Genomic DNA, 24,423 nt, shown 5'->3' with positions numbered 1-24,423 from the left:
TAGAGGTGCTGTTACTCTAACTTTAGTAAAACCCTGCTGTAATCCCTAATAATAGCATTGTAACTGGTGTAGTGAATCATTACATAGAGGTGCTGTTACTCTAACTTTAGTAAACCCTGCTGTAATCCCTAATAATACCATTGTAACTGGTGTAGTGAATCATCACATAGAGAGGTGCTGTTACTCTAACTTTAGTAAACCCTGCTGTAATCCCTAATAATAGCATTGTAACTGGTGTAGTGAATCATTACATAGAGGTGCTGTTACTCTAACTTTAGTAAACCCTGCTGTAATCCCTAATAATACCATTGTAACTGGTGTAGTGAATCATCACATAGAGGTGCTGTTACTCTAACTTTAGTAAACCCTGCTGTAATACCTAATAATACCATTATAACTGGTGTAGTGAATCATCACATAGAGGTGCTGTTACTCTAACTTTAGTAAACCCTGCTGTAATCCCTAATAATAGCATTGTAACTGGTGTAGTGAATCATCACATAGAGAGGTGCTGTTACTCTAACTTTAGTAAACCCTGCTGTAATCCCTAATAATACCATTGTAACTGGTAGATGTGTCTACTATACAGAGCTGGACTTCTATTCCCTGAAGACTGTTCTTAGACAATGTGTCCTGGCCACAACATAGTGTGTATGTGATCTCTATCTGTGTTGAGTCAGTGAGAGTCACAGAGCAGGACCAGACGTCTTTTGTGTTTCACCTGACATTTAAGGACAAAGAGTCTTTGTATAAAATAGTAGTTGGGTGTGCAACACACACACACACGGACACACACATAGACACACACACGGACACACACACGGACACACACACGGACACACACATGGACACACACATGGACACACACATGGACACACACCCACTATACAGGGGTGAGCCTGGTAAGCCTCAGACAGGAGATGAAGTCATTGGCACCTGGGCTGTGATTATGACTAGTAAACCACCATCCTCCTGATTAGAGCAACTGTGTGTGTGTGTGTGTGTGTGTGTGTGTGTGTGTGTGTGTGTGTGTGTGTGTGTGTGTGTGTCCGCCCTGTTCGAATATGTGTGTGGATGAGCACTACGGTGTCCTTTCTCCCAGCTTTTACTTGTTGGGCTAATTCAGGTGGTACAGGATAGGGGGGGGGGGGGGCGTTGCTGTCCCCTCTCCTAAATTGTCTGGATTGTTCTAACTGGGTGCACTGTTCACTGTTTTGTCTGCCATGATGCCTACACAAAAAGACTGATCATCAAGGGACAAAGCCTGGGAAACAAAAACAGCCCAACGGCATCTCACAGGCTATCTGATATCAGCAGCATCTGCTGCAGCTGGACTCACATACACACACAACCAGAATGTTATTTACTGCACACATAATCACCAACATAATCACTCGATACACAGTCTATCTGTCCCACGAAACAACAGAGCTAACTCAAAAAACAAATCAGGAGGAAGAGATGAAAGCCTACTTCCAATTTCCAAGCCTCTGAACCCCCCTCCCTCCCACCCACTATCGGTAGTGCTGTCTCTAGTTTCCAGGCTGTGTAACTGTTACTGTAGCTGTCGTCAGGTCCAGACACGCTTCCCCCTAGCCTCTCTGTTCTAACCCCACTCCACTGACTTGTTCCTGCAGCACTGCAGCTGTGCTCTGGAGCTAAGAGTGTGTGGCGAGGGTCTCGGTGGTATGTATGTAAAGGGGTTTGGTGGTCTGTGGCGTGGCGTGAAGGTAAGGTTGTGTGTAGTTCAGGCTGGGTGGCTGGAGAGGCGGCTGTCTGTCTGCAGTGTGACAGTAAGGGTGGGGGGAGTGCTCTGTCTGCTTGTCTGTGGTATATGATAAGTGCAGTGAAGACTGTGCTGTCAGACTGTTTGGTTTAGTGGTTTGCCTGTGGTTGGAAGAGATTCAGACAGCCAGACAGAAGAGGGTTGGGGCTGAGGTGGCTAAAGGGGGATCCGGCAGGTAAGATGTGTCAGGAGGATAGGATGATGGGGTAGATAGGGGGCCATGCTGGGAAGGCACCAGGAGGGGGGCTGTCTGAAAGCCAACATGGAGGAGCAGGGGGTAGAAGGAGGACTCATTTGTTTTGACAGACAGGGAAAGGATGGTTGAGGGGGAACCAGAGATGGCAAACCGACACAAGGCTTTACCCTTCATTCTTAACACCGATTATATGGAAAAACTCACTTCAACAAAGGGAGAATAGGGAGAATTTGTAGCAATTTGGGTGTGGGAGATACCCCAAGCTGACTTCTGACCCCTACAGTGGATCTGCTGCTCCCGCTCCCCACCCTGCCTCTCCCAGCCGGGGGCTGTTTCAGGCCAATGGGCGTAACCAACCCATCGATGAGGCTGAATTTCTGAATTTTATTTAGAGGCTCCTATTTAGGCAGTGTAGAGAATTGTTTGTAATTTTAAATGCAATCTCCTGCAATTCTATGCATTTTGCCATAGCTAATTCCATGTTATTTTGCTTAAATATAATAGCAAAATCAATACTGATATATTAATGTTTTGGGAATTTTCTATTCTCCATGACTGTCTACCTTTCATTTTGGTGATTGTTAGTTCTCAAAGATTACAGTACCGTAAAACTTCAATTAAAAGCAGTCTCAAATAGCCACCCGTCCCTTTTAATAGCCGGGCAGCAGCACACATTTCAGCAAATAAATTCCAGTCTCAAAGAAACGGTGGGTGTAAATGAAGTGTTTACGGAGGTTACCATGAATTACCATAATATTTTAAGCAGTTTAATGTTTGATTTGTTACATTAAATAATTCAGTAATGACTCAAAAAAATTATGGCAACTGTCTTTCTTTAAATCGCCATTAAGAACCTTCTAGCCATTTTCTGCTAACAGCTGAGAACTGCTAGCTAACTGGCAAGCACAAAAACAGTCAACAACTTTGACAGTACAGAACCCCCCCCCCCCAAAAAAAATAATAATTTTAAAAATATATATAATTTTTTTTTTTTAAATGGCGAAAATGCAGTCAAAGGAGAATAATTATTGTCAAGGAAAAGGTTGTTTTTTTGAGAGAGAGAGAGAGGGGCATACTATGATAAAAGAAATGTGACAGTGTGTAAATTATAACACATTTGTGAAGGAAATTTTAAAAATTATTACAATTCTGGAAGTAAATACTGGAATTAAACAATTAACTATGCAAATTAGCAAAAGCTGTGTGCAATTACAGATATAGACACCTGACTCAAATAGAAGCCTCACTCTAATACATTTTACGGTATTTTAAAATATATAGGTCCATTGTCTTTTCTACTTACTTTATATGTGGCTTTAGTCATTTAACTTTACACTGAAAGCGTTTTTCCAACCAGATAATAATGATTTTTTATTTACACTATTTGGACCGAAAAAACACTTATGCGGCCCCAGACGACAGAAAGAGGAAACAAACTGTTATGAACTGAACATCATGTCAGCTGAAGGGAGGACAGTAGCAGGTGACCCATCTGTGGTTTGTGACTACTATGATTTCCCATTGTAGTCAATTCAATTGCAGTAATTGCATTACAAATTTTCCAGTAATTCAATTGCCAATTTGGTAACAGAATTACGCGTTTTAATCCCTTAATAATTAATAAACTTATATTAGTAATATTAGTATTAGTATTAGATATTAGTAAAAACACTATAACTAACTGGTAGGTCTACCTTTAACTATTACTTCTGTGAACTTGCATTATCCTCAGTCCTCATGAGGGAGAAAAATGTGAAAATATCTGAAAGATAATGTGTGTTTTTTATAACGGAATTACAAGGCACAAGGCACTGTTTCTTAAACTTACTGGAGGCAAATAAGTTCTCCAAAACTAAATATACAGTGCCTTGCGAAAGTATTCGGCCCCCTTGAACTTTGCGACCTTTTGCCACAATTCAGGCTTCAAACATAAAGATATAAAACTGTATTTTTTTGTGAAGAATCAACAACAAGTGGGACACAATCATGTAGTGGAACGACATTTATTGGATATTTCAAACTTTTTTAACAAATCAAAAACTGAAAAATTGGGCGTGCAAAATTATTCAGCCCCCTTAAGTTAATACTTTGTAGCGCCACCTTTTGCTGCGATTACAGCTGTAAGTCGCTTGGGGTATGTCTCTATCAGTTTTGCACATCGAGAGACTGAATTTTTTTCCCATTCCTCCTTGCAAAACAGCTCGAGCTCAGTGAGGTTGGATGGAGAGCATTTGTGAACAGCAGTTTTCAGTTCTTTCCACAGATTCTCGATTGGATTCAGGTCTGGACATTGACTTGGCCATTCTAACACCTGGATATGTTTATTTTTGAACCATTCCATTGTAGATTTTGCTTTATGTTTTGGATCATTGTCTTGTTGGAAGACAAATCTCCGTCCCAGTCTCAGGTCTTTTGCAGACTCCATCAGGTTTTCTTCCAGAATGGTCCTGTATTTGGCTCCATCCATCTTCCCATCAATTTTAACCATCTTCCCTGTCCCTGCTGAAGAAAAGCAGGCCCAAACCATGATGCTGCCACCACCATGTTTGACAGTGGGGATGGTGTGTCCAGGGTGATGAGCTGTGTTGCTTTTACGCCAAACATAACATTTTCCATTGTTGCCAAAAAGTTCAATTTTGGTTTCATCTGACCAGAGCACCTTCTTCCACATGTTTGGTGTGTCTCCCAGGTGGCTTATGGCAAACTTTAAACGACACTTTTTATGGATATCTTTAAGAAATGGCTTTCTTCTTGCCACTCTTCCATAAAGGCCAGATTTGTGCAATATACAACTGATTGTTGTCCTATGGACAGAGTCTCCCACCTCAGCTGTAGATCTCTGCAGTTCATCCAGAGTGATCATGGGCCTCTTGGCTGCATCTCTGATCAGTCTTCTCCTTGTATGAGCTGAAAGTTTAGAGGGACGGCCAGGTCTTGGTAGATTTGCAGTGGTCTGATACTCCTTCCATTTCAATATTATCGCTTGCACAGTGCTCCTTGGGATGTTTAAAGCTTGGGAAATCTTTTTGTATCCAAATCCGGCTTTAAACTTCTTCACAACAGTATCTTGGACCTGCCTGGTGTGTTCCTTGTTCTTCATGATGCTCTCTGCGCTTTTAACGGACCTCTGAGACTATCACAGTGCAGGTGCATTTATACGGAGACTTGATTACACACAGGTGGATTGTATTTATCATCATTAGTCATTTAGGTCAACATTGGATCATTCAGAGATCCTCACTGAACTTCTGGAGAGAGTTTGCTGCACTGAAAGTAAAGGGGCTGAATAATTTTGCACGCCCAATTTTTCAGTTTTTGATTTGTTAAAAAAGTTTGAAATATCTAATAAATGTCATCCACTTCATGATGGTGTCTCACTTGTTTTTGATTCTTCACAAAAAAATACAGTTTTATATCTTTATGTTTGAAGCCTGAAATGTGGCAAAAGTTCGCAAAGTTCAAGGGGGCCGAATACTTTCGCAAGGCACTGTAAGTGCTGATATTAGTTGGCAGGGGTCTTTACTTCAATATGGATGCATTTCTAATACCTTGTCAGACTTTTCCTGCTAGATGTTGTCTAAGACCCTTTTTCCATCTGTTTGACCACAAATCAAAGTCTTTGCTTATTCCTCATTTTTAGGATGGAAAATAATTGAAAAATGTACATATGCCTTAATTTCTCAAAAATAGACTCTTAGTTTTGATTTGACATGCTCCTATGAACTTAACATGTTGGTGCTCATGGCTCCTTTTACATGGAAATGTCCTATAGCAACTGGGGAAAGAGCAGCATCACTTTTTCCTTCAGCTAATCGTTTGATTGGGTTTCTTTTATTGGAAGCTGCATCTGTCAACGTCAGAATACTGCCATGTTCCCATGTAATGACTTCATCATGTATTCCATTAGGGCTAAAAACATTGAGTGAAAATGCATCAGTGAATTTGTAAACAGAGGCACATGCACACAAGCGCATACTGTTCAACATGACCATGCAAGAGCACTAAAAACACAGAGACAAACTCACACGCACGGTTACACACACAGGCCCAGAGCGAGAGGACTGCTTAAAATATTCCTGACGCAGTGGCATGCTGCAGCATGCTGGCCCTCTCACTGTCTCACTCGACAGCTTTCCCTGCCAGCTGAACAGAAACACAAGCCCACTTACACAAACATATTGTATGCCCAAGAAAACACACACGCACGCACACGCACACTTCACCACGCGTCATCCCCTCTTCTGGACACCTTCCATCCCAAAATAGTTGACGCAAGAAGAAGAAAGAGCGGGAAAGCGAGCGGAGAAAAGCATGAAAGAAGTGGACCTTTGAACTCGCTCTGAGGTTAATGCTATCCCTACCCTAAACCCTATCCCCTATCCTTAATCTAACCCTAACCCTTTTACATGTAAACTTCAATGAGGTAGGGACGTACCAAGGATCCCAGATAACAAGGACCCTTTCTCTGATCACTCCAGGAGATACAGGCCATCCTCTCTGGTGAGCTACCTCAAGTCTTCTTACCCTCCTACACACAGACACACACACACACACACCCAGTCCCACACACACACACACACTCAGTCCCACACACAACCAGTAATCGTCTCTGTGGTGTTCACCGGTCACTGTCTCTCAGGGAGAGCTTAAAAACGTATTCGGGCTAGGGGGCAGTATTCGGAAGTTTGGATGAATGAGGTGCCCAAAGTAAACTGCCTGTTACTCAGGCCCAGAAGCTAGGGTATGCATATAAATGGTAGTATTGGATAGAAAACCCTCTAAAGTTTCCAAAACTGTTAAAATAATGTCTGTGAGTATAACAGAACTGATATGGCATTTGAAAACCCGAGGACAATCCATCCAGAATTCTATTTTTTTCAGTTCACCCCTGATTACTATGGCTGTCAATGGGAATATAAAAGGAATACCTCCCAGATTGCAGTTCCTAGGGCTTCCACTAGATGTCAACAGTCTTTAGAAAGACTTTCAGGCTTGTTTTTTGAAAAATTAGCTAGAATTTGTAGTTTTAGTAAGTGGCTCCCATTTTGGCTGTAGCGTTTGTTGCACGTTCTGGTGATCGTTATTTATCTCCGATAATGGTCTCCGGTATTCTCCGTCTTACATTTTATCGTTTATTTACATATTAGGGTACCTGAGGATTGATTAGGAACGTTGTTTGATATGTTTGGAAGACGTTAATTGGTAATTTACGGGATTAATTTGTATACATTTTGAACGTGGAAACCGATGGATTACTAAGTCAAGCGCGCCAACGAAACTGACTTTTTGGGGGATATAAAGAAGGACTTTATTGATCAAAAGGACCATTTGTTATGTAGCTGGGACTCTTAATATTACGATTCTTGTAATTTGAATTTCGTGCGCTGCAATTTCAGCGGATGTTGTCAAGGTGACACGCTAGCGTCCCAATGATCCGTAAGAAGTTTTAAGTGCTATTCAAAAACATTTGACCCAGCCTAGTTGAGGCAGTTAAAATCCATGCTCTAATTTTGCTATTGATTTGGGTCTAATTTCATCTATGAATCCTTATCCTGAGCAAATATGAAGGACTGCGTGGTCACTGTAATTGATGGTTTTCACAAACCTCTCAAGACTTCAGATCACCTTCCAATTACTTTTAAGGGCCCAAATAACTGTGATGACAGAGTGAGGACCACCTGTGCTGGAGGGAGAGAGACGGCTGTACAGGAGGCAGGCAAGCAGACTTGTCTCAGCCTGCCCACAGGTACGTCAATGACTGACCCTTCACCTCTGACCCTGCCTATGCTGCTGGACGCAGTGTCTCTAGCACAGCATGGCCACAGAACATGGACTCTGTTCAGACCTGAGCTCCTCTTTTGAAAGCTCAATAATGCGTGCAGGAGGAATGCTCACACACAGATTGAGACATCCATCTGTATGCTTGAGAGACATACTGACACAGTAGAAAAATGCTCTCTCTGTGAAACATCAATCATCCCACTTAGACGTATTTTTGATCTGGGGGACAGTATTACCTGGTCACACACACACACGGTCACACACATATGTATTTAAGTCAAAGCCAAAGTGAAAGCCTTCATTATGAATTGATCCTGGTTTTAGGCTCTGATTAACAGTCATTCATAATGCCATACCACCGTGTTAATAACAGTCATTCGTAATGCCATACCACCGTGTTAATAACAGTCATTCATAATGCCATACCACCGTGTTAATAACAGTCATTCATAATGCCATACCACCGTGTTAATAACAGTCATTCGTAATGCCATACCACCGTGTTAATAACAGTCATTCATAATGCCATGCCACCGTGTTAATAACAGTCATTCGTAATGCCATACCACCGTGTTAATAACAGTCATTCATAATGCCATACCACCATGTTAATAACAGTCATTCATAATGCCATACCACCGTGTTAATAACAGTCATTCGTAATGCCATACCACCGTGTTAATAACAGTCATTCATAATGCCATACCACCGTGTTAATAACAGTCATTCGTAATGCCATACCACCGTGTTAATAACAGTCATTCGTAATGCCATACCACCGTGTTAATAACAGTCATTCATAATGCCATACCACCGTGTTAATAACAGTCATTCGTAATGCCATACCACCGTGTTAATAACAGTCATTCATAATGCCATACCACCGTGTTAATAACAGTCATTCATAATGCCATACCACCGTGTTAATAACAGTCATTCATAATGCCATACCACCGTGTTAATAACAGTCATTCATAATGCCATACCACCGTGTTAATAACAGTCATTCGTAATGCCATACCACCGTGTTAATAACAGTCATTCATAATGCCATACCACCGTGTTAATAACAGTCATTCGTAATGCCATACCACCGTGTTAATAACAGTCATTCATAATGCCATACCACCGTGTTAATAACAGTCATTCATAATGCCATACCACCGTGTTAATAACAGTCATTCGTAATGCCATACCACCGTGTTAATAACAGTCATTCATAATGCCATACCACTGTGTTAATAACAGTCATTCATAATGCCATACCACTGTGTTAATAACAGTCATTCATAATGCCATACCACCGTGTTAATAACAGTTATTCATAATGCCATACCACCGTGTTAATAACAGTCATTCATAATGCCATACCACCGTGTTAATAACAGTCATTCATAATGCCATACCACCGTGTTAATAACAGTCATTCATAATGCCATACCACCGTGTTAATAACAGTCATTCATAATGCCATACCACCGTGTTAATAACAGTCATTCATAATGCCATACCACCGTGTTAATAACAGTCATTCATAATGCCATACCACCGTGTTAATAACAGTCATTCATAATGCCATACCACCGTGTTAATAACAGTCATTCATAATGCCATACCACCGTGTTAATAACAGTCATTCGTAATGCCATACCACCGTGTTAATAACAGTCATTCATAATGCCATACCACCGTGTTAATAACAGTCATTCATAATGCCATACCACCGTGTTAATAACAGTCATTCATAATGCCATACCACCGTGTTAATAACAGTCATTCGTAATGCCATACCACCGTGTTAATAACAGTCATTCGTAATGCCATACCACCGTGTTAATAACAGTCATTCATAATGCCATACCACCGTGTTAATAACAGTCATTCGTAATGCCATACCACAGTGTTAACATGTTTACTTCACTGCAGTAAAGAAGGGACCACACTGAGCAAAGTGGATTCCCTCCTAACTTATAAGGCCATTAGAATGGAATGCCTTGGGGGAATTCCAGAGTGACAGTAATAAATGAGTCCCTTGACGGGGCAGATAACGAGGGTCAACAGCCTGAGGAATCTGCTGCTGACATTTAGGGAAATTTGGTTGGAATCCCTGAGACAAGGCATACTGTTGGAGAGGAGACAGAGACAACTAGAGCCACGGCATACTGTTGGAGAGGAGACAGAGACAACTAGAGACACGACATACTGTTGGAGAGGAGACAGAGACAACTAGAGACACGACATACTGTTGGAGAGGAGACAGAGACAACTAGAGACACGACATACTGTTGGAGAGAAGACAGAGACACGGCATACTGTTGGAGAGGAGACAGAGACAACTAGAGACAAGGCATACTGTTAATTCACAATATAGCTGAAGATAGTGACGCCAATCATTATCTATCAAGAAATAACCAAAAGTACATTTTTATTTGTATTTATTTAATTGAACCTTCATTTAACTAGGCAAGTCATTCAAGAATAAATTCTTATTTACAATGACGGCCTACTAAAAGGCAAAATACCTCCTGCAGGGACGGGGGCTGGGTTTTTTAAATAAATAAAAATAAATAACATATGAATATAGGACAAACATTACGACAAGAGAGACAACACAACACTACATAAAGACAGACATAAGAAAACAACATAGCAAGGCAGCAACACATGACAACAGCATGGTAGCAACACAACATGGTAGCAGCACAAAACACGGTACAAACATTATTGGGCACAGACAACAGCACAAAGGGCAAGGTAGAGACAACAATACATCACACAAAGCAGCCACAACTGTCAGTAAGAGTGTCCATGATTGAGTCTTTGAATGAAGAGATCGGGATAAAACTGTCCAGTTTGAGTGTTTGTTGCAGCTCATTCTAGCTGCAGCGAACTGAAAAGAGGAGCGACCCAGGGATGTGTGTGCTTTGAGGACCTTTAACAGAATGTGACTGGCAGAACGGGTGTTGTATGTGGAGGATGAGGGCTGCAGTAGATATCTCAGATAGGGAGGAGTGAGGCCTAAGAGGGTTTTATAAATAAGCATCAACCAGTGGGTTTTGCGACGGGTATACAGAGATGACCAGTTTACAGAGGAGTAGAGAGTGCAGTGATGTGTCCTATAAGGAGCATTGGTGGCAAATCTGATGGCCGAATGGTAAAGAACATCTAGCCGCTCGAGAGCACCCTTACCTGCCGATCTATAAATTATGTCTCTGTAATCTAGAATGGGTAAGATGGTCATCTGAATCAGGGTTAGTTTGGCAGCTGGGGTGAAAGAGGAGCAATTACGATAGAGGAAACCAAGTCTATATTTAACTTTAGCCTGCAGATTTGATAAGTGCTGAGAGAAGGACAGTGTACCATCTAGCCATACTCCCAAGTACTTGCATGAGGTGACTACCTCAAACTCTAAACCCTCAGAGGTAGTAATCACACCTGTGGGAAGAGTGGCATTCTTCTTACCAAACCACATTACCTTTGTTTTGGAGGTGTTCAGAACAAGTTTAAGGGTAGAGAAAGCTTGTTGGGACACTAAGAAAGCGTTGTTGTAGAGCATTTAACACAAAATCCGGGGAGGGGCCAGCTGAGTATAAGATAAGATCTGCATATACAGTGGGGCAAAAAAGTATTTAGTCAGCCACCAATTGTGAAAGTTCTCCCACTTAAAAAGATGAGAGATGCCTGTAATTTTCATCGTAGGTACACTTCAACTATGAAAGACAAAATGAGGAAAAAAAATCCAGAAAATCACATTGTAGGATTTTTTATTAATTTATTTGCCAATTATGGTTGAAAATAAGTATTTGGTCACCTACAAACAAGCAAGATTTCTGGCTCTCACAGACCTGTAACTTCTTCTTTAAGAGGCTCCTCTGTCCTCCACTCGTTACCTGTATTAATGGCACCTGTTTGAACTTGTTATCAGTATAAAAGACAACTGTCCACAACCTCAAACAGTCACACTCCAAACTCCACTATGGCCAAGACCAAAGAGCTGTCAAAGGACACCAGAAACAAAATTGTAGACCTGCACCAGGCTGGGAAGACTGAATCTGCAATAGGTAAGCAGCTTGGTTTGAAGAAATCAACTGTGGGAGCAATTATTAGGAAATGGAAGACATACAAGACCACTGATAATTTCCCTCGATCTGGGGCTCCACGCAAGATCTCACCCCGTGGGGTCAAAATGATCACAAGGTGAGCAAAAGTCCCAGAACCACACGGGGGGACCTAGTGAATGACCTGCAGAGAGCTGGGACCAAAGTAACAAAGCCTACCATCAGCAAGGGCATTGAAGATGAAACGTGGCTGGGTCTTTCAGATTGACAATGATCCCAAACACACCACCCGGGCAATGAAGGAGTGGCTTCGTAGGAAGCATTTCAAGGTCCTGGAGTGGCCTAGCCAGTCTCCAGATCTCAACCCCATAGAAAATCTTTGGAGGGAGTTGAAAGTCCGTGTTGCCCAGCAACAGCCCCAAAACATCACTGCTCTAGAGGAGATCTGCATGGAGGAATGGGCCAAAATACCAGCAAGAGTGTGTGAAAACCTTGTGAAGACTTACAGAAAACGTTTGACCTCTTGTCATTGCCAACAAAGGGTATATAACAAAGTATTGAGATAAACTTTTGTTATTGACCAAATACTTATTTTCCACCATAATTTGCAAATAAATTCATTAAAAATCCTACAATGTGATTTTCTGGATTTTTTTTTTCATTTTGTCTGTCATAGTTGAAGTGTACCAATGATGAAAATTACAGTCCTCTCTCATCTTTTTAAGTGGGAGAACTTGCACAATTGGTGGCTGACTAAATACTTTTTTTCCCCACTGTATATGGATGAGAGAGCTTCCTACTAACTACTTCCTACTATATTAACAAGGCTGATGCCAGAAGAGGATGATGCCAGAGGTGATGGTGGTGAATGGGGGAAGATGGTGATACCAGAGATGATGGTGGTGAATAGAGGAAGATGATGATACCAGAGATGATGGTGGTGAATGGAGGAAGATGATGATACCAGAGATGATGGTGGTGAATAGAGGAAGATGATGATACCAGATATGATGGTGGTGAATAGAGGAATATGATGATACCAGAGATGATGGTGGTGAATAGAGGAATATGATGATACCAGAGATGATGGTGGTGAATAGAGGAATATGATGATACCAGAGATGATGGTGGTGAATAGAGGAAGATGATGATACCAGAGATGATGGTGGTGAATAGAGGAAGATGATGATACCAGAGATGATGGTGGTGAATAGAGGAATATGATGATACCAGAGATGATGGTGGTGAATAGAGGAATATGATGATACCAGAGATGATGGTGGTGAATAGAGGAATATGATGATACCAGAGATGATGGTGGTGAATGGGGGAAGATGATGATACCAGAGATGATGGTGGTGAATAGAGGAATATGATGATACCAGAGATGATGGTGGTGAATGGGGGAAGATGATGATACCAGAGATGATGGTGGTGAATAGAGGAAGATGATGATACCAGAGATGATGGTGGTGAATAGAGGAATATGATGATACCAGAGATGATGGTGGTGAATAGAGGAACATGATGATACCAGACATGATGGTGGTGAATGGGGGAAGATGATGATACCAGAGATGATGGTGGTGAATAGAGGAATATGATGATACCAGAGATGATGGTGGTGAATAGAGGAATATGATGATACCAGAGATGATGGTGGTGAATAGAGGAAGATGATGATACCAGAGATGATGGTGGTGAATGGGGGAAGATGATGATACCAGAGATGATGGTGGTGAATAGAGGAATATGATGATACCAGAGATGATGGTGGTGAATAGAGGAATATGATGATACCAGAGATGATGGTGGTGAATGGGGGAAGATGATGATACCAGAGATGATGGTGGTGAATGGGGGAAGATGATGATACCAGAGATGATGGTGGTGAATAGAGGAAGATGATGATACCAGAGATGATGGTGGTGAATAGAGGAAGATGATGATACCAGAGATGATGGTGGTGAATAGAGGAATATGATGATACCAGAGATGATGGTGGTGAATGGGGGAAGATGATGATACCAGAGATGATGGTGGTGAATAGAGGAAGATGATGATACCAGAGATGATGGTGGTGAATAGAGGAAGATGATGATACTAGAGATGATGGTGGTGAATAGAGGAAGATGATGATACCAGAGATGATGGTGGTGAATAGAGGAATATGATGATACCAGAGATGATGGTGGTGAATAGAGGAAGATGATGATACCAGAGATGATGGTGGTGAATGGGGGAAGATGATGATACCAGAGATGATGGTGGTGAATAGAGGAAGATGATGATACCAGAGATGATGGTGGTGAATAGAGGAATATGATGATACCAGAGATGATGGTGGTGAATAGAGGAATATGATGATACCAGAGATGATGGTGGTGAATAGAGGAATATGATGATACCAGAGATGATGGTGGTGAATGGGGGAAAATGATGATACCAGAGATGATGGTGGTGAATAGAGGAAGATGATGATACCAGAGATGATGGTGGTGAATGGAGGAAGATGATGATACCAGAGATGATGGTGGTGAATAGAGGAAGATGATGATACCAGAGATGATGGTGGTGAATAGAGGAATATGATGATACCAGAGATGATGGTGGTGAATGGGGGAAGATGATGATACCAGAGATGATGGTGGTGAATAGAGGAAGATGATGATACTAGAGATGATGGTGGTGAATAGAGGAAGATGATGATACCAGAGATGATGGTGGTGAATAGAGGAATATGATGATTCCAGAGATGATGGTGGTGAATAGAGGAAGATGATGATACCAGAGATGATGGTGGTGAATAGAGGAAGATGATGATACCAGAGATGATGGTGGTGAATGGGGGAAGATGATGATACCAGAGATGATGGTGGTGAATAGAGGAAGATGATGATACCAGAGATGATGGTGGTGAATAGAGGAATATGATGATTCCAGAGATGATGGTGGTGAATGGGGGAAGATGATGATACCAGAGATGATGGTGGTGAATAGAGGAATATGATGATACCAGAGATGATGGTGGTGAATTAATTTTTTTTCTAATTTTGTCTGTCATAGTTGAAGTGTACCTATGATGAAAATTACAGTCCTCTCTCATCTTTTTAAGTTGGAGAACTTGCACAATTGGTGGCTGACTAAATACTTTTTTGCCCCACTGTATATGGATGAGAGAGCTTCCTACTAACTACTTCCTACTATATTAACAAGGCTGATGCCAGAAGAGGATGATGCCAGTGTCACGTTCTGACCTTTATTTCCGTTGTTTTGTATTTATTTAGTATGGTCAGGGCGTGAGTTGGGTGGGCAGTCTATGTTTGTTTTTCTATGTTTTGGGGCATTTCTATGTTTTTGGCCTAGTATGGTTCTCAATCAGAGGCAGGTGTCATTAGTTGTCTCTGATTGAGAATCATACTTAGGTAGCCTGGGTTGCACTGTTTGTTTGTGGGTGATTGTCTATGTTGATGGCTTGTTTCAGCACAGGTCTCATTTTGTAGCTTCACGGTCGTATTTGGTTAATTGTTTTTGTTACTCGTTTGTATAGTGTTCAGTTTTTCTTGATTAAAGATTTGCCATGGACACTTACCACGCCGCGTATTGGTCCTCAGATCCATCTCGTCTCTCCTCTTCGGATGAAGAGGAGGACGGCCGTGACAGAATCACCCACCAACCAAGGACCAAGCGGCGTGGTAGAAAACAGCGACGACAGCAGCAGCAGCAGCAACAACAACAGCGGCCGGTATCACAGGACTCCTGGACATGGGAGGAGATACTGAACGGAGAGGGACCCTGGGCACAGGCTGGGGAATATCGCCGCCCCAAAGCAGAGCTGGAGGCAGCGAAAGCTGAGCGGCGGCGATATGAGGAGGCAGCACGGCAGTGCGACAGGTACGAGAGACAGCCCCAAAAATTTTTTGGGGGGGGGCACACGAGGGGTGGAGCTAAGCCAGGTAGCAGACCTGCGCTCACCCCTCGTGCTTATTATAAGCAGCGCGATACTGGGCAGGCACCGTGTTATGCGGTTAAGCGCACGGTGTCGCCAGTACGTGTCCATAGCCCGGTGCGCTATAGGACAGCCCCCCGAGAGTGTCATGCGAGTGCGGGCATCGAGCCAGGGCGTATGGTGCCTGCTCAGCGGGTCTGGTCGCCGGTACGCAGTTTTGGTCCAGGGTATCCTGCGCCGGCTCTGCGTGCTGTGTCTCCGGGGCGCTGGGAGGGTGCAGTGCGTCCTCTGCCTGCGCTCCGCTCGTGCCGGGCGAATGTGGGAATGGAGCCGAAGGGAGAGGTGCGTGTAGTAAGCACTAGATCTCCCGTGCTTACCCACAGCCCGGTTCAACCTGTGCCTGCACTCTGGACGGTCCGGGCTAGAGTGGTTATCCAGCCTGGGGAGGTGGTGCCAAGGTTGCGCACCAGAGCTCCAGTGCTCCCCCACAGCCCGGTCCTTCAGGTGCCTCCTCCTAACCCCAAGCCTCCTGAAGGGCTCCCCAGCCTGGTGGTACCTGTGGCAGCCCCACGCACCAGGCTGTCTCTCTGTCTCCTCCCTGCAGGTGGTCCTGTCTGTCCGGCGCCGCTGCCGGAGTCTCCCGCCTGTCCGGCGCCGCTGCCGGAGTCTCCCGCCTGTCCGGCGCCGCTGCCGAAGTCTCCCGCCTGTCCGGCGCCGCTGCCGGAGTCTCCCGCCTGTCCGGCGCCGCTGCCGGAGTCTCCCGCCTGTCCGGCGCCGCTGCCGGAGTCTCCCGCCTGTCCGGCGCCGCTGCCGGAGTCTCCCGCCTGTCCGGCGCCGCTGCCGGAGTCTCCCGCCTGTCCGGCGCCGCTGCCGGAGTCTCCCGCCTGTCCGGCGCCGCTGCCGGAGTCTCCCGCCTGTCCGGCGCCGCTGCCGGAGCCTCCCGCCTGTCCGGCGCCTCTGCCGGAGCCTCCCGCCTGTCCGGCGCCTCTGCCGGAGCCTCCCGCCTGTCCGGCGCCTCTGCCGGAGCCTCCCGCCTGTCCGGCGCCTCTGCCGGAGCCTCCCGCCTGTCCGGCGCCTCTGCCGGAGCCTCCCGCCTGTCCGGCGCCTCTGCCGGAGCCTCCCGCCTGTCCGGCGCCTCTGCCGGAGCCTCCCGCCTGTCCGGAGCCTCCCGCCTGTCCGGCGCCTCTGCCGGAGCCTCCCGCCTGTCCGGCGCCTCTGCCGGAGCCTCCCGCCTGTCCGGCGCCGCTGCCGGAGCCTCCCGCCTGTCCGGCGCCGCTGCCGGAGCCTCCCGCCTGTCCGGCGCCGCTGCCGGAGCCCCTCTGCCCAGAGCAGCTGTCTCTCTGTCCCGAGCAGCTGTCTCTCTGTCCCGAGCAGCTGTCTCTCTGTCCCGAGCAGCTGTCTCTCTGTCCCGAGCAGCTGTCTCTCTGTCCCGAGCAGCTGTCTCTCTGTCCCGAGCAGCTGTCTCTCTGTCCCGAGCAGCTGTCCCTCTGTCCCGAGCTGCCCCTCTGTCCAGTGGGGTCATTGAGAGGGGTGGTCATGCTGAGAAAGCCACGGAGGCGGACAATAAGGCGGACTAAGACAATGATGAGGTGGGGTCCGCGTCCCGCGCCAGAGCCGCCACCGCGGACAGACGCCCACCCAGACCCTCCCCTATAGGTCAAGGTTTTGCGGCCGGAGTCCGCACCTTTGGGGGGGGGTACTGTCACGTTCTGACCTTTATTTCCGTTGTTTTGTATTTATTTAGTATGGTCAGGGCGTGAGTTGGGTGGGCAGTCTATGTTTGTTTTTCTATGTTTTGGGGCATTTCTATGTTTTCGGCCTAGTATGGTTCTCAATCAGAGGCATGTGTCATTAGTTGTCTCTGATTGAGAATCATACTTAGGTAGCCTGGGTTGCACTGTTTGTTTGTGGGTGATTGTCTATGTTGATGGCTTGTTTCAGCACAGGTCTCATTTTGTAGCTTCACGGTCGTATTTGGTTAATTGTTTTTGTTACTCGTTTGTATAGTGTTCAGTTTTTCTTGATTAAAGATTTGCCATGGACACTTACCACGCCGCGTATTGGTCCTCAGATCCATCTCGTCTCTCCTCTTCGGATGAAGAGGAGGACGGCCGTGACAGCCAGAGATGATGGTGGTGAATAGAAGAAGATGATGATACCAGAGATGATGGTGGTGAATGGGGGAAGATGATGATACCAGAGATGATGGTGGTGAATGGGGGAAGATGATGATACCAGAGATGATGGTGGTGAATGGGGGAAGATGATGATACCAGAGATGATGGTGGTGAATAGAGGAAGATGATGATACCAGAGATGATGGTGGTGAATGGGGGAAGATGATGATACCAGAGATGATGGTGGTGAATTGTGGAAGATGATGACAAGCATGCCATGCTGCCCTTTGTCTTGAGATACTTTAAAAATACACTTTCTAAATTGCTCACTCATGTTCTTTCAAGCATGCAACCTGGTGATTGAGTCAATCCTAGTGTTGCAATGCAACCGGCAGTCAGGGATAAGGAAAGTCAACACCAGCGCACATGTTCTCATTAGGCTGAGCTACGAAAAACTGAAAAAGTATATTTCCTTCCCATCTTCTGACTCTGGGCAAGTCAGTCTCTGTCTGGCACTTACCAGACACTTCCTAAACACTTGATGAGTGTCAAGCATGCTACCTAGCAGAGGAGGCAATAGCATACCTGCAGGCAAGGAGGAATAACAGGCTGTACGGTGAGAGTGAACCTGTCTGTCAGTGTGTCTGTCTGGGAAGAAACAGGCAGCTCGTAACCGCCAACGGTGCTCTGGCAGACCTGTCTGTCTGCCTGGACGGGTTCCTCCTTATAGTCCTGTTTGTGTCATGTTAACGACTTCAAAACAAACCACTTTTCCCTGCTTTCACATAGTGCCAGCACCAGAGAGGCTGATCGACCCCCCCCCCCCACCCCATTTCATTTCAGGGGTGTAGTTAGGCACACAATTGTCTTTCACTCATGTTAGTTGAGGAGTAACCAATGATAACTACCACAGAGTAGCAACCCAATAGTCCCTCTGTGTTTGTGAGTGATTGTCAGATTGCCTCATGTTCCACATTATGGCTTAACAATGCTAACCCTATCAGCATTCAAACTGTATCCGGGCCATTATCCAATGCTTTATTGAATTATATAATAGCCTCCTAACTTGGCAGAATAACTTTGTTGCACACATTAGCGATATTGTTGCCAAGTACCTCAACTCGTCCATGGAGTTGAGTGCAGACTAGAGTTCCTTAATAACCTCTGACTCACGATATGCGGATACTTTTTTTAAAATAATGTAATTCTTAAACCATTATCATGTACCTATGTTTGTCCTCTGTTGTTGCTTGCCTTTATTTGTTTGCTGAAATCCATTTTTTTAAATTTAAATTAAACGTTAATCAAATACAACCACTGACTGTTTCCTCATTGGTGGTGCTATAAGATGACAACTCAGCCGCGAATGCCAATTGAATCTCAACAAGGAAAACATCGGTGGTTGTATTTGATTAACGTTTTATTAAAAACATTATGGATTTCAAGCAAAGAAATGCACGCAACAAAAGGACAAACATAGGTGGGCCTACAAGGTAAGTATCGAGGCATAGCGACTAGAAGGAGTTGGAGGTTCAATTCAAAAGCTCTAGAATATGCTCAACTCAGTGGAGTTTAGATACTTGGCGAGGGATAATGCTGTAGTGAAGTGAAGCAAGGCAAACAATGAACAAATGTAATTTTGGCATTAGAACACAAGCAGGGAAGGGGTAGCAACGTGTTTTATTCTAATGTTCTTTTCTTGGGAACCCCATGGATGGTTGTCATGGGAACTCAAGAATTCCCGGGACAACTCTCCTGCCAGCTTTTCTTCAGTGCTTAGCTTAGAGTACAGACAGACTCCTTTTTGCCCTTTTGGTTAAGTGCTGAATTGGCTTTTGAAAGGACTTATTATTGTATTGTGACCTGTTGAACTGCTAGACCTGTTGCACTTTGCCGTTGGTTCTTCTCCTTAACTAATTGTGCGAATAAATGTAACGTTAATGCGTTTAATTAAAACACTTGGACAACATGTGAGAGTGAGCCGTCCTAGATTTATGTGCAATAATTTCCCATCCTGTGGCATGCATACTATTAATTATATTCATGTTAATGATATTGACCTCTGCATATTTTCTCGGAAATAAGATGGAAATACTGAGACAGGCTAATAATTAAATTAATGCAAAACAGACAAGCATGTCATGTTGCTACGTTGAGATTCAGTCAAATAAAAAGGGTGAAATAATATGCAAATGGTTTTACCATAATTCTTACCTACAAACAGACAGAAAACATCCAAGCCGACCAGCATCTTTCTCTTGGTACAGAGTGAACTGTCTGCAGGTTCTGCAAGGATGTGATTCTTCCCAGCGCCGTTTTCCTTCATCGCCTCCCCGGCTCCCCCGTTGTCGGCTAAACGCTGCTGAAGCTCAGCGTCCCGAGGAAGAGTACTGGTGTGTGTCGAGTTGAACTTTTGCATGTTGTCTCGTGTTTAAAATACAACGTTGATGTTGTCTTGTTGCTGTTTACTGACAGTAACGTTAAGTATCCCACAGGTGAACATTCAGTCCGTCCAACGTTGAAAAATACAAATTAATGATGGCTGACTAACTTTAGCTAGCTAGCTGTTATTGAAAACCATGTCCAACAACCACAAGTTAAACTTGACAGGAATCAAACCGTTAGCAACAAGCTTATCTGTGAAATGTAAGACAAATTCGACGACAGCGTAAAGAAGAGTAAAGATAAACTGAAAGAGAAGTGTTCTTGCTAGTCTAAGCAAAGCTGGCAGTTCACTGAGGTGTTGCGAGCTAAAGCGCTCACTGTCCCACTGTATCGTGTTCTGTTCAAAGTCTTCAACTACTGTAGCTGACTAGCCACGTTACATCATACGTTACCCTAAAACCAACTAAATCAATATTTTAAAATAATAACTTGCAAAACACGCATTGCTCAATTCGTCTGTCAACTTTCAAACTTGCCCATATACCATTCATTCAACTATTCCAAATGCCCTCTCCATGTGGACTATTTTCTGTTGAGTCCTCCTGTTCCCTCGCATTTTGTCCCTCCCCAAAACTAGGCAGACCCCCAGGAGTTTGTTTTGCAAAATGTTTATATCTCCTTTGCTCCAGTCGCACCCACTGACAACCCACACCCACTTGTTAGTTAAATACAGTAGTTAACCAAATAGCTACCCGGACTATCTGCATTGACCATTTTTGCACTAACTGACTCAACTCATACACTGCTGCTACTGTTTACTATCTGTCACTTTATGTACAGTACATATCTACCTCAATTACCTCGCACAAGTACCCTGCACATCGACACAGGATTGGTATCCCTTGTATATTGCCAAATTATCGTTACTCATTGCGTATCTATTATGTGTTTTACTTTTCTATTATTTCTCTATTTTCTTTCTCTCGGCATTGTAGGAAGGGCCTGTAAGTAATCATTTCACTGTTAGTGCACACCTGTTGCTTACGAAGCATGTGAAGAATAAAATTGGATTATCTTGATTTTTTGTTTTACACTGATAGCTTTGTATTTTTATTTGTTAACATCTATGTTAAGCTAGAATCAATACTATATTTGAGAGAGAATTAAGAGTATAGAGAAATAAATAAATGTTTATTTAATTGCATTAATTTTTATTTCAGTGTGCTTTGATGACTGTGGTATGTGTATTAAATTAGGTTAGTAATCCAATCGAATTGTATTTGGCACATGCTTCTTAGACAGCAGGTATAGACTAACAGTGAAATGCTTACTTAAGGGTCCTTTTCCAACAATGCGGAGTTAAAGATAAAATAGAAAGTGACAAGAGGAATAAATACACAGCGAATAACAAATAACATGGCTAAATATATGGAGTAGAACATAACATGGCTATATATAGGGAGTAGAACATAATGTGGCTAAATATATGGAGTAGAACATAACATGGCTATATATAGGGAGTAGAACATAATGTGGCTAAATATATGGAGTAGAACATAACATGGCTATATATAGGGAGTAGAACATAATGTGGCTAAATATATGGAGTAGAACATAACATGGCTATATATAGGGAGTAGAACATAATGTGGCTAAATATATGGAGTAGAACATAACGTGGCTATATATAGGGAGTAGAACATAACGTGGCTAAATATATGGAGTAGAACATAACATGGCTATATATAAAGGGAGTAGAACATAACGTGGCTATATATAGGGAGTAGAACATAACATGGCTATATATAGGGAGTAGAACATAACGTGGCTATGTATAGGGAGTAGAACAGAACATAGCTATATATAGGGAGTACCAGTATGAGTCTACTGTATGTGTAGGGGTACGAGATAATTGAGGTAGCTACTGTATGTACTGTACATAAAGGTAGGGGTAAAGTGACTAAGCAACAGGCTAGATTAGACAGTAGCAGCAGCATGTGTGCTCGTGCGTGTGTGTATGGTGTCAGTATGCGTGTGTGCATGTTATGTGGGTGTGGATGTATGCAGTTTGTGTTGTGGTGTCAGTGTAAGTATGTGTGAGTAGATTTGTGTGTAATGAGAGATTCCATTATGTTTCCCAGGCCTACTTAAATTAGAAAAATTAAAAACGAGAGAAAATATTGCCCTTTGCCTTACACTTCAAATGTCATCGTTTCTCCAACATTATCTAATCCTTCCTTTGATCAAATAAATGGATGTATCTCTAGCATCAGTTACTTTCCTGGTCAGTTTATTTTATTTTATTTTACCAGGCAAGTCAGTTAAGAACAAATTCTTATTTTCAATGACGGCCTGGGAACAGTGGGTTAACTGCCTGTTCAGGGGCAGAACGACAGATTTGTACCTTGTCAGCTCGGGGGTTTGAACTCGCAACCTTCCGGTTACTAGTCCAACGCTCTAACCACTAGGCTACCCTGCCGCCCCAGGTCAGTGAAGGCCTAATGGGAGACCATGCAGTAGACCCTATGCCTACCCACCTATTTAATGGACATCTCCAACCCTGAATGTCTCTGCTAAAATAGTTTGTATAGGTATAACACAGTTATTAGCATATATCTTATGACTGTCTTGTAGATGAGAATTCCTTCAAATGTATACCTTCTGATCAGTCTCAGATTTTTCCTTACACAGTATGGAATAGCAGGTACAAGAGGTAGGAGAGTGCCACCACCTGGTGAGAGGTACAGAAATGGTCACCTCTTTCTTTTCAGAACTATATATTAAGGTTTATTAGAGACAGACTACACAAGGCAAAATAACTGCAAATTCGTGCAATAGTTGTACATGATTGGTCTACAATTGCTTGCACAGGAAACATCAAACAAGGCAGCTATGTTCATGAATCAAACACATTTATTCACACGCAGGCCAATATGTTTCTCAAGTCCCTCACCAGCGTGCAAGGTCACTTCTTCTCACGTAACATTCTCAGCAATGCTACAGTCAGCCGTGGCTAGGAGCCTGATAGCATGCAAGGGTACTTCCTCTCACGTAACATTCTCAGCTATACTACAGTATTGTGAGAGAAGAAGAGATGATCGAACAAAATTGAGAAAATAAAAGAAAAGAAAATAAGGAACTAACAGCAAATGATTTAGGCTGTCAGGTCTGTGTCATTACCTCCTTGTCTTATTGAATAGAGCTTCAAACTCTCAACCATTGATCTGAGGACGTGAAGAAAATGTTTTAAGTTAGACAGGACCAATAGGCAAAAAATTGACCAGCACATCTGGCATTTGCCCAAAGATGGTCAATCCGCCCCTGCAGGTCTACCTTTACTTAGCTTTTTCTGTTCAAATGTCAGACTCAAAGGTTATGGGATGAGTCTGGACCCCAGCAAGTGAACTAGATAGAAAGTTATAAATTCACTCGTCTTCAATAGAAGAGCCTAAAGCAGTTAGCAGTAATGTTGATAGCCACTAGATGGCTGTATAAAGTAATTTACTGTGTGATAGGTGGGCCAGGAGAGATGAGAAGCCTGCAGCACAGTGGAGGCTGGTGTGAGGAGCTATAGGAGGACGGGCTCATTCGAATGGCTGGAATGGAATACATGGAACAGAGTCAAATTTGTGGTTTCCATATGTTAGATGTGTTTGATACCATTCCATCATTCCCTTCCAGACATTACAATGAGCCTGTCCTCCTACATCTCCTCCCACCAGCCTCCACTTCTTTAGCAGTGATTAAAGTTAAGCTCGCTAACCAGGCTTACATGTCTGAGAACAAAACTTAGACTATAGCCTACACAATGTGTGGGGGAATTAGTTTCCCCCCCAGAAAAGTTTTCTAATTGCATCCAGTGACACTCCCTAGTGATAACCACTATACATACACCTTACACCTATCTATTATAGGCTACTTAGTACAGCCAGGGTTAGGGAGTAACTTATTACATGTAATCTGATTACAAAAAAAAATGCATCAGTTACATTAGCAGTAAAAATATTGTGATCAGATTACAGATACTTTTGAAGAACTAGAGATGATTGCTACTTGGATCATCTTTAAAATCATAAAATATGTTTGCAAAAACATACAGTACATGTCAAATGTTGACACACCTACTCATTCAATGTTTTTTTTATTTAATT

The 24,423-nt window shown here is 43.4% G+C and overlaps 2 protein-coding genes across 3 annotated transcripts in view; one reads left to right on the top strand and one right to left on the bottom strand.

Moving 5' to 3' along the window:
* The window catches only part of ppap2d (phosphatidic acid phosphatase type 2D), a 34,359-nt gene extending 13,377 nt beyond the window's left edge, over positions 1–20,982 (bottom strand). Inside the window, exon 1 of the mRNA XM_021625643.2 lies at positions 20,102–20,982. Within this exon, the coding sequence (XP_021481318.2) occupies positions 20,102–20,306 (205 nt within the window). The 5' untranslated portion in view covers positions 20,307–20,982. The remainder of the gene's footprint in view (positions 1–20,101) is intronic.
* Positions 19,125–24,423, top strand: part of tnfsf18 (TNF superfamily member 18) — a 29,215-nt gene continuing 23,916 nt past the window's right edge. For both annotated transcript variants that reach the window (XM_036938849.1, XM_036938848.1), the window contains exon 1: positions 19,125–19,380. The gene's annotated coding sequence lies outside the window, so the exon portion shown is untranslated. The remainder of the gene's footprint in view (positions 19,381–24,423) is intronic.

The sequence above is a fragment of the Oncorhynchus mykiss genome, chromosome 12 (genome assembly GCF_013265735.2).
Source record: "Oncorhynchus mykiss isolate Arlee chromosome 12, USDA_OmykA_1.1, whole genome shotgun sequence".
NCBI classification, from domain to species: domain Eukaryota; kingdom Metazoa; phylum Chordata; class Actinopteri; order Salmoniformes; family Salmonidae; genus Oncorhynchus; species Oncorhynchus mykiss.
Note: the sequence above shows the minus strand (reverse complement) of the source record. Positions and strands in the feature narration are given on the sequence as shown.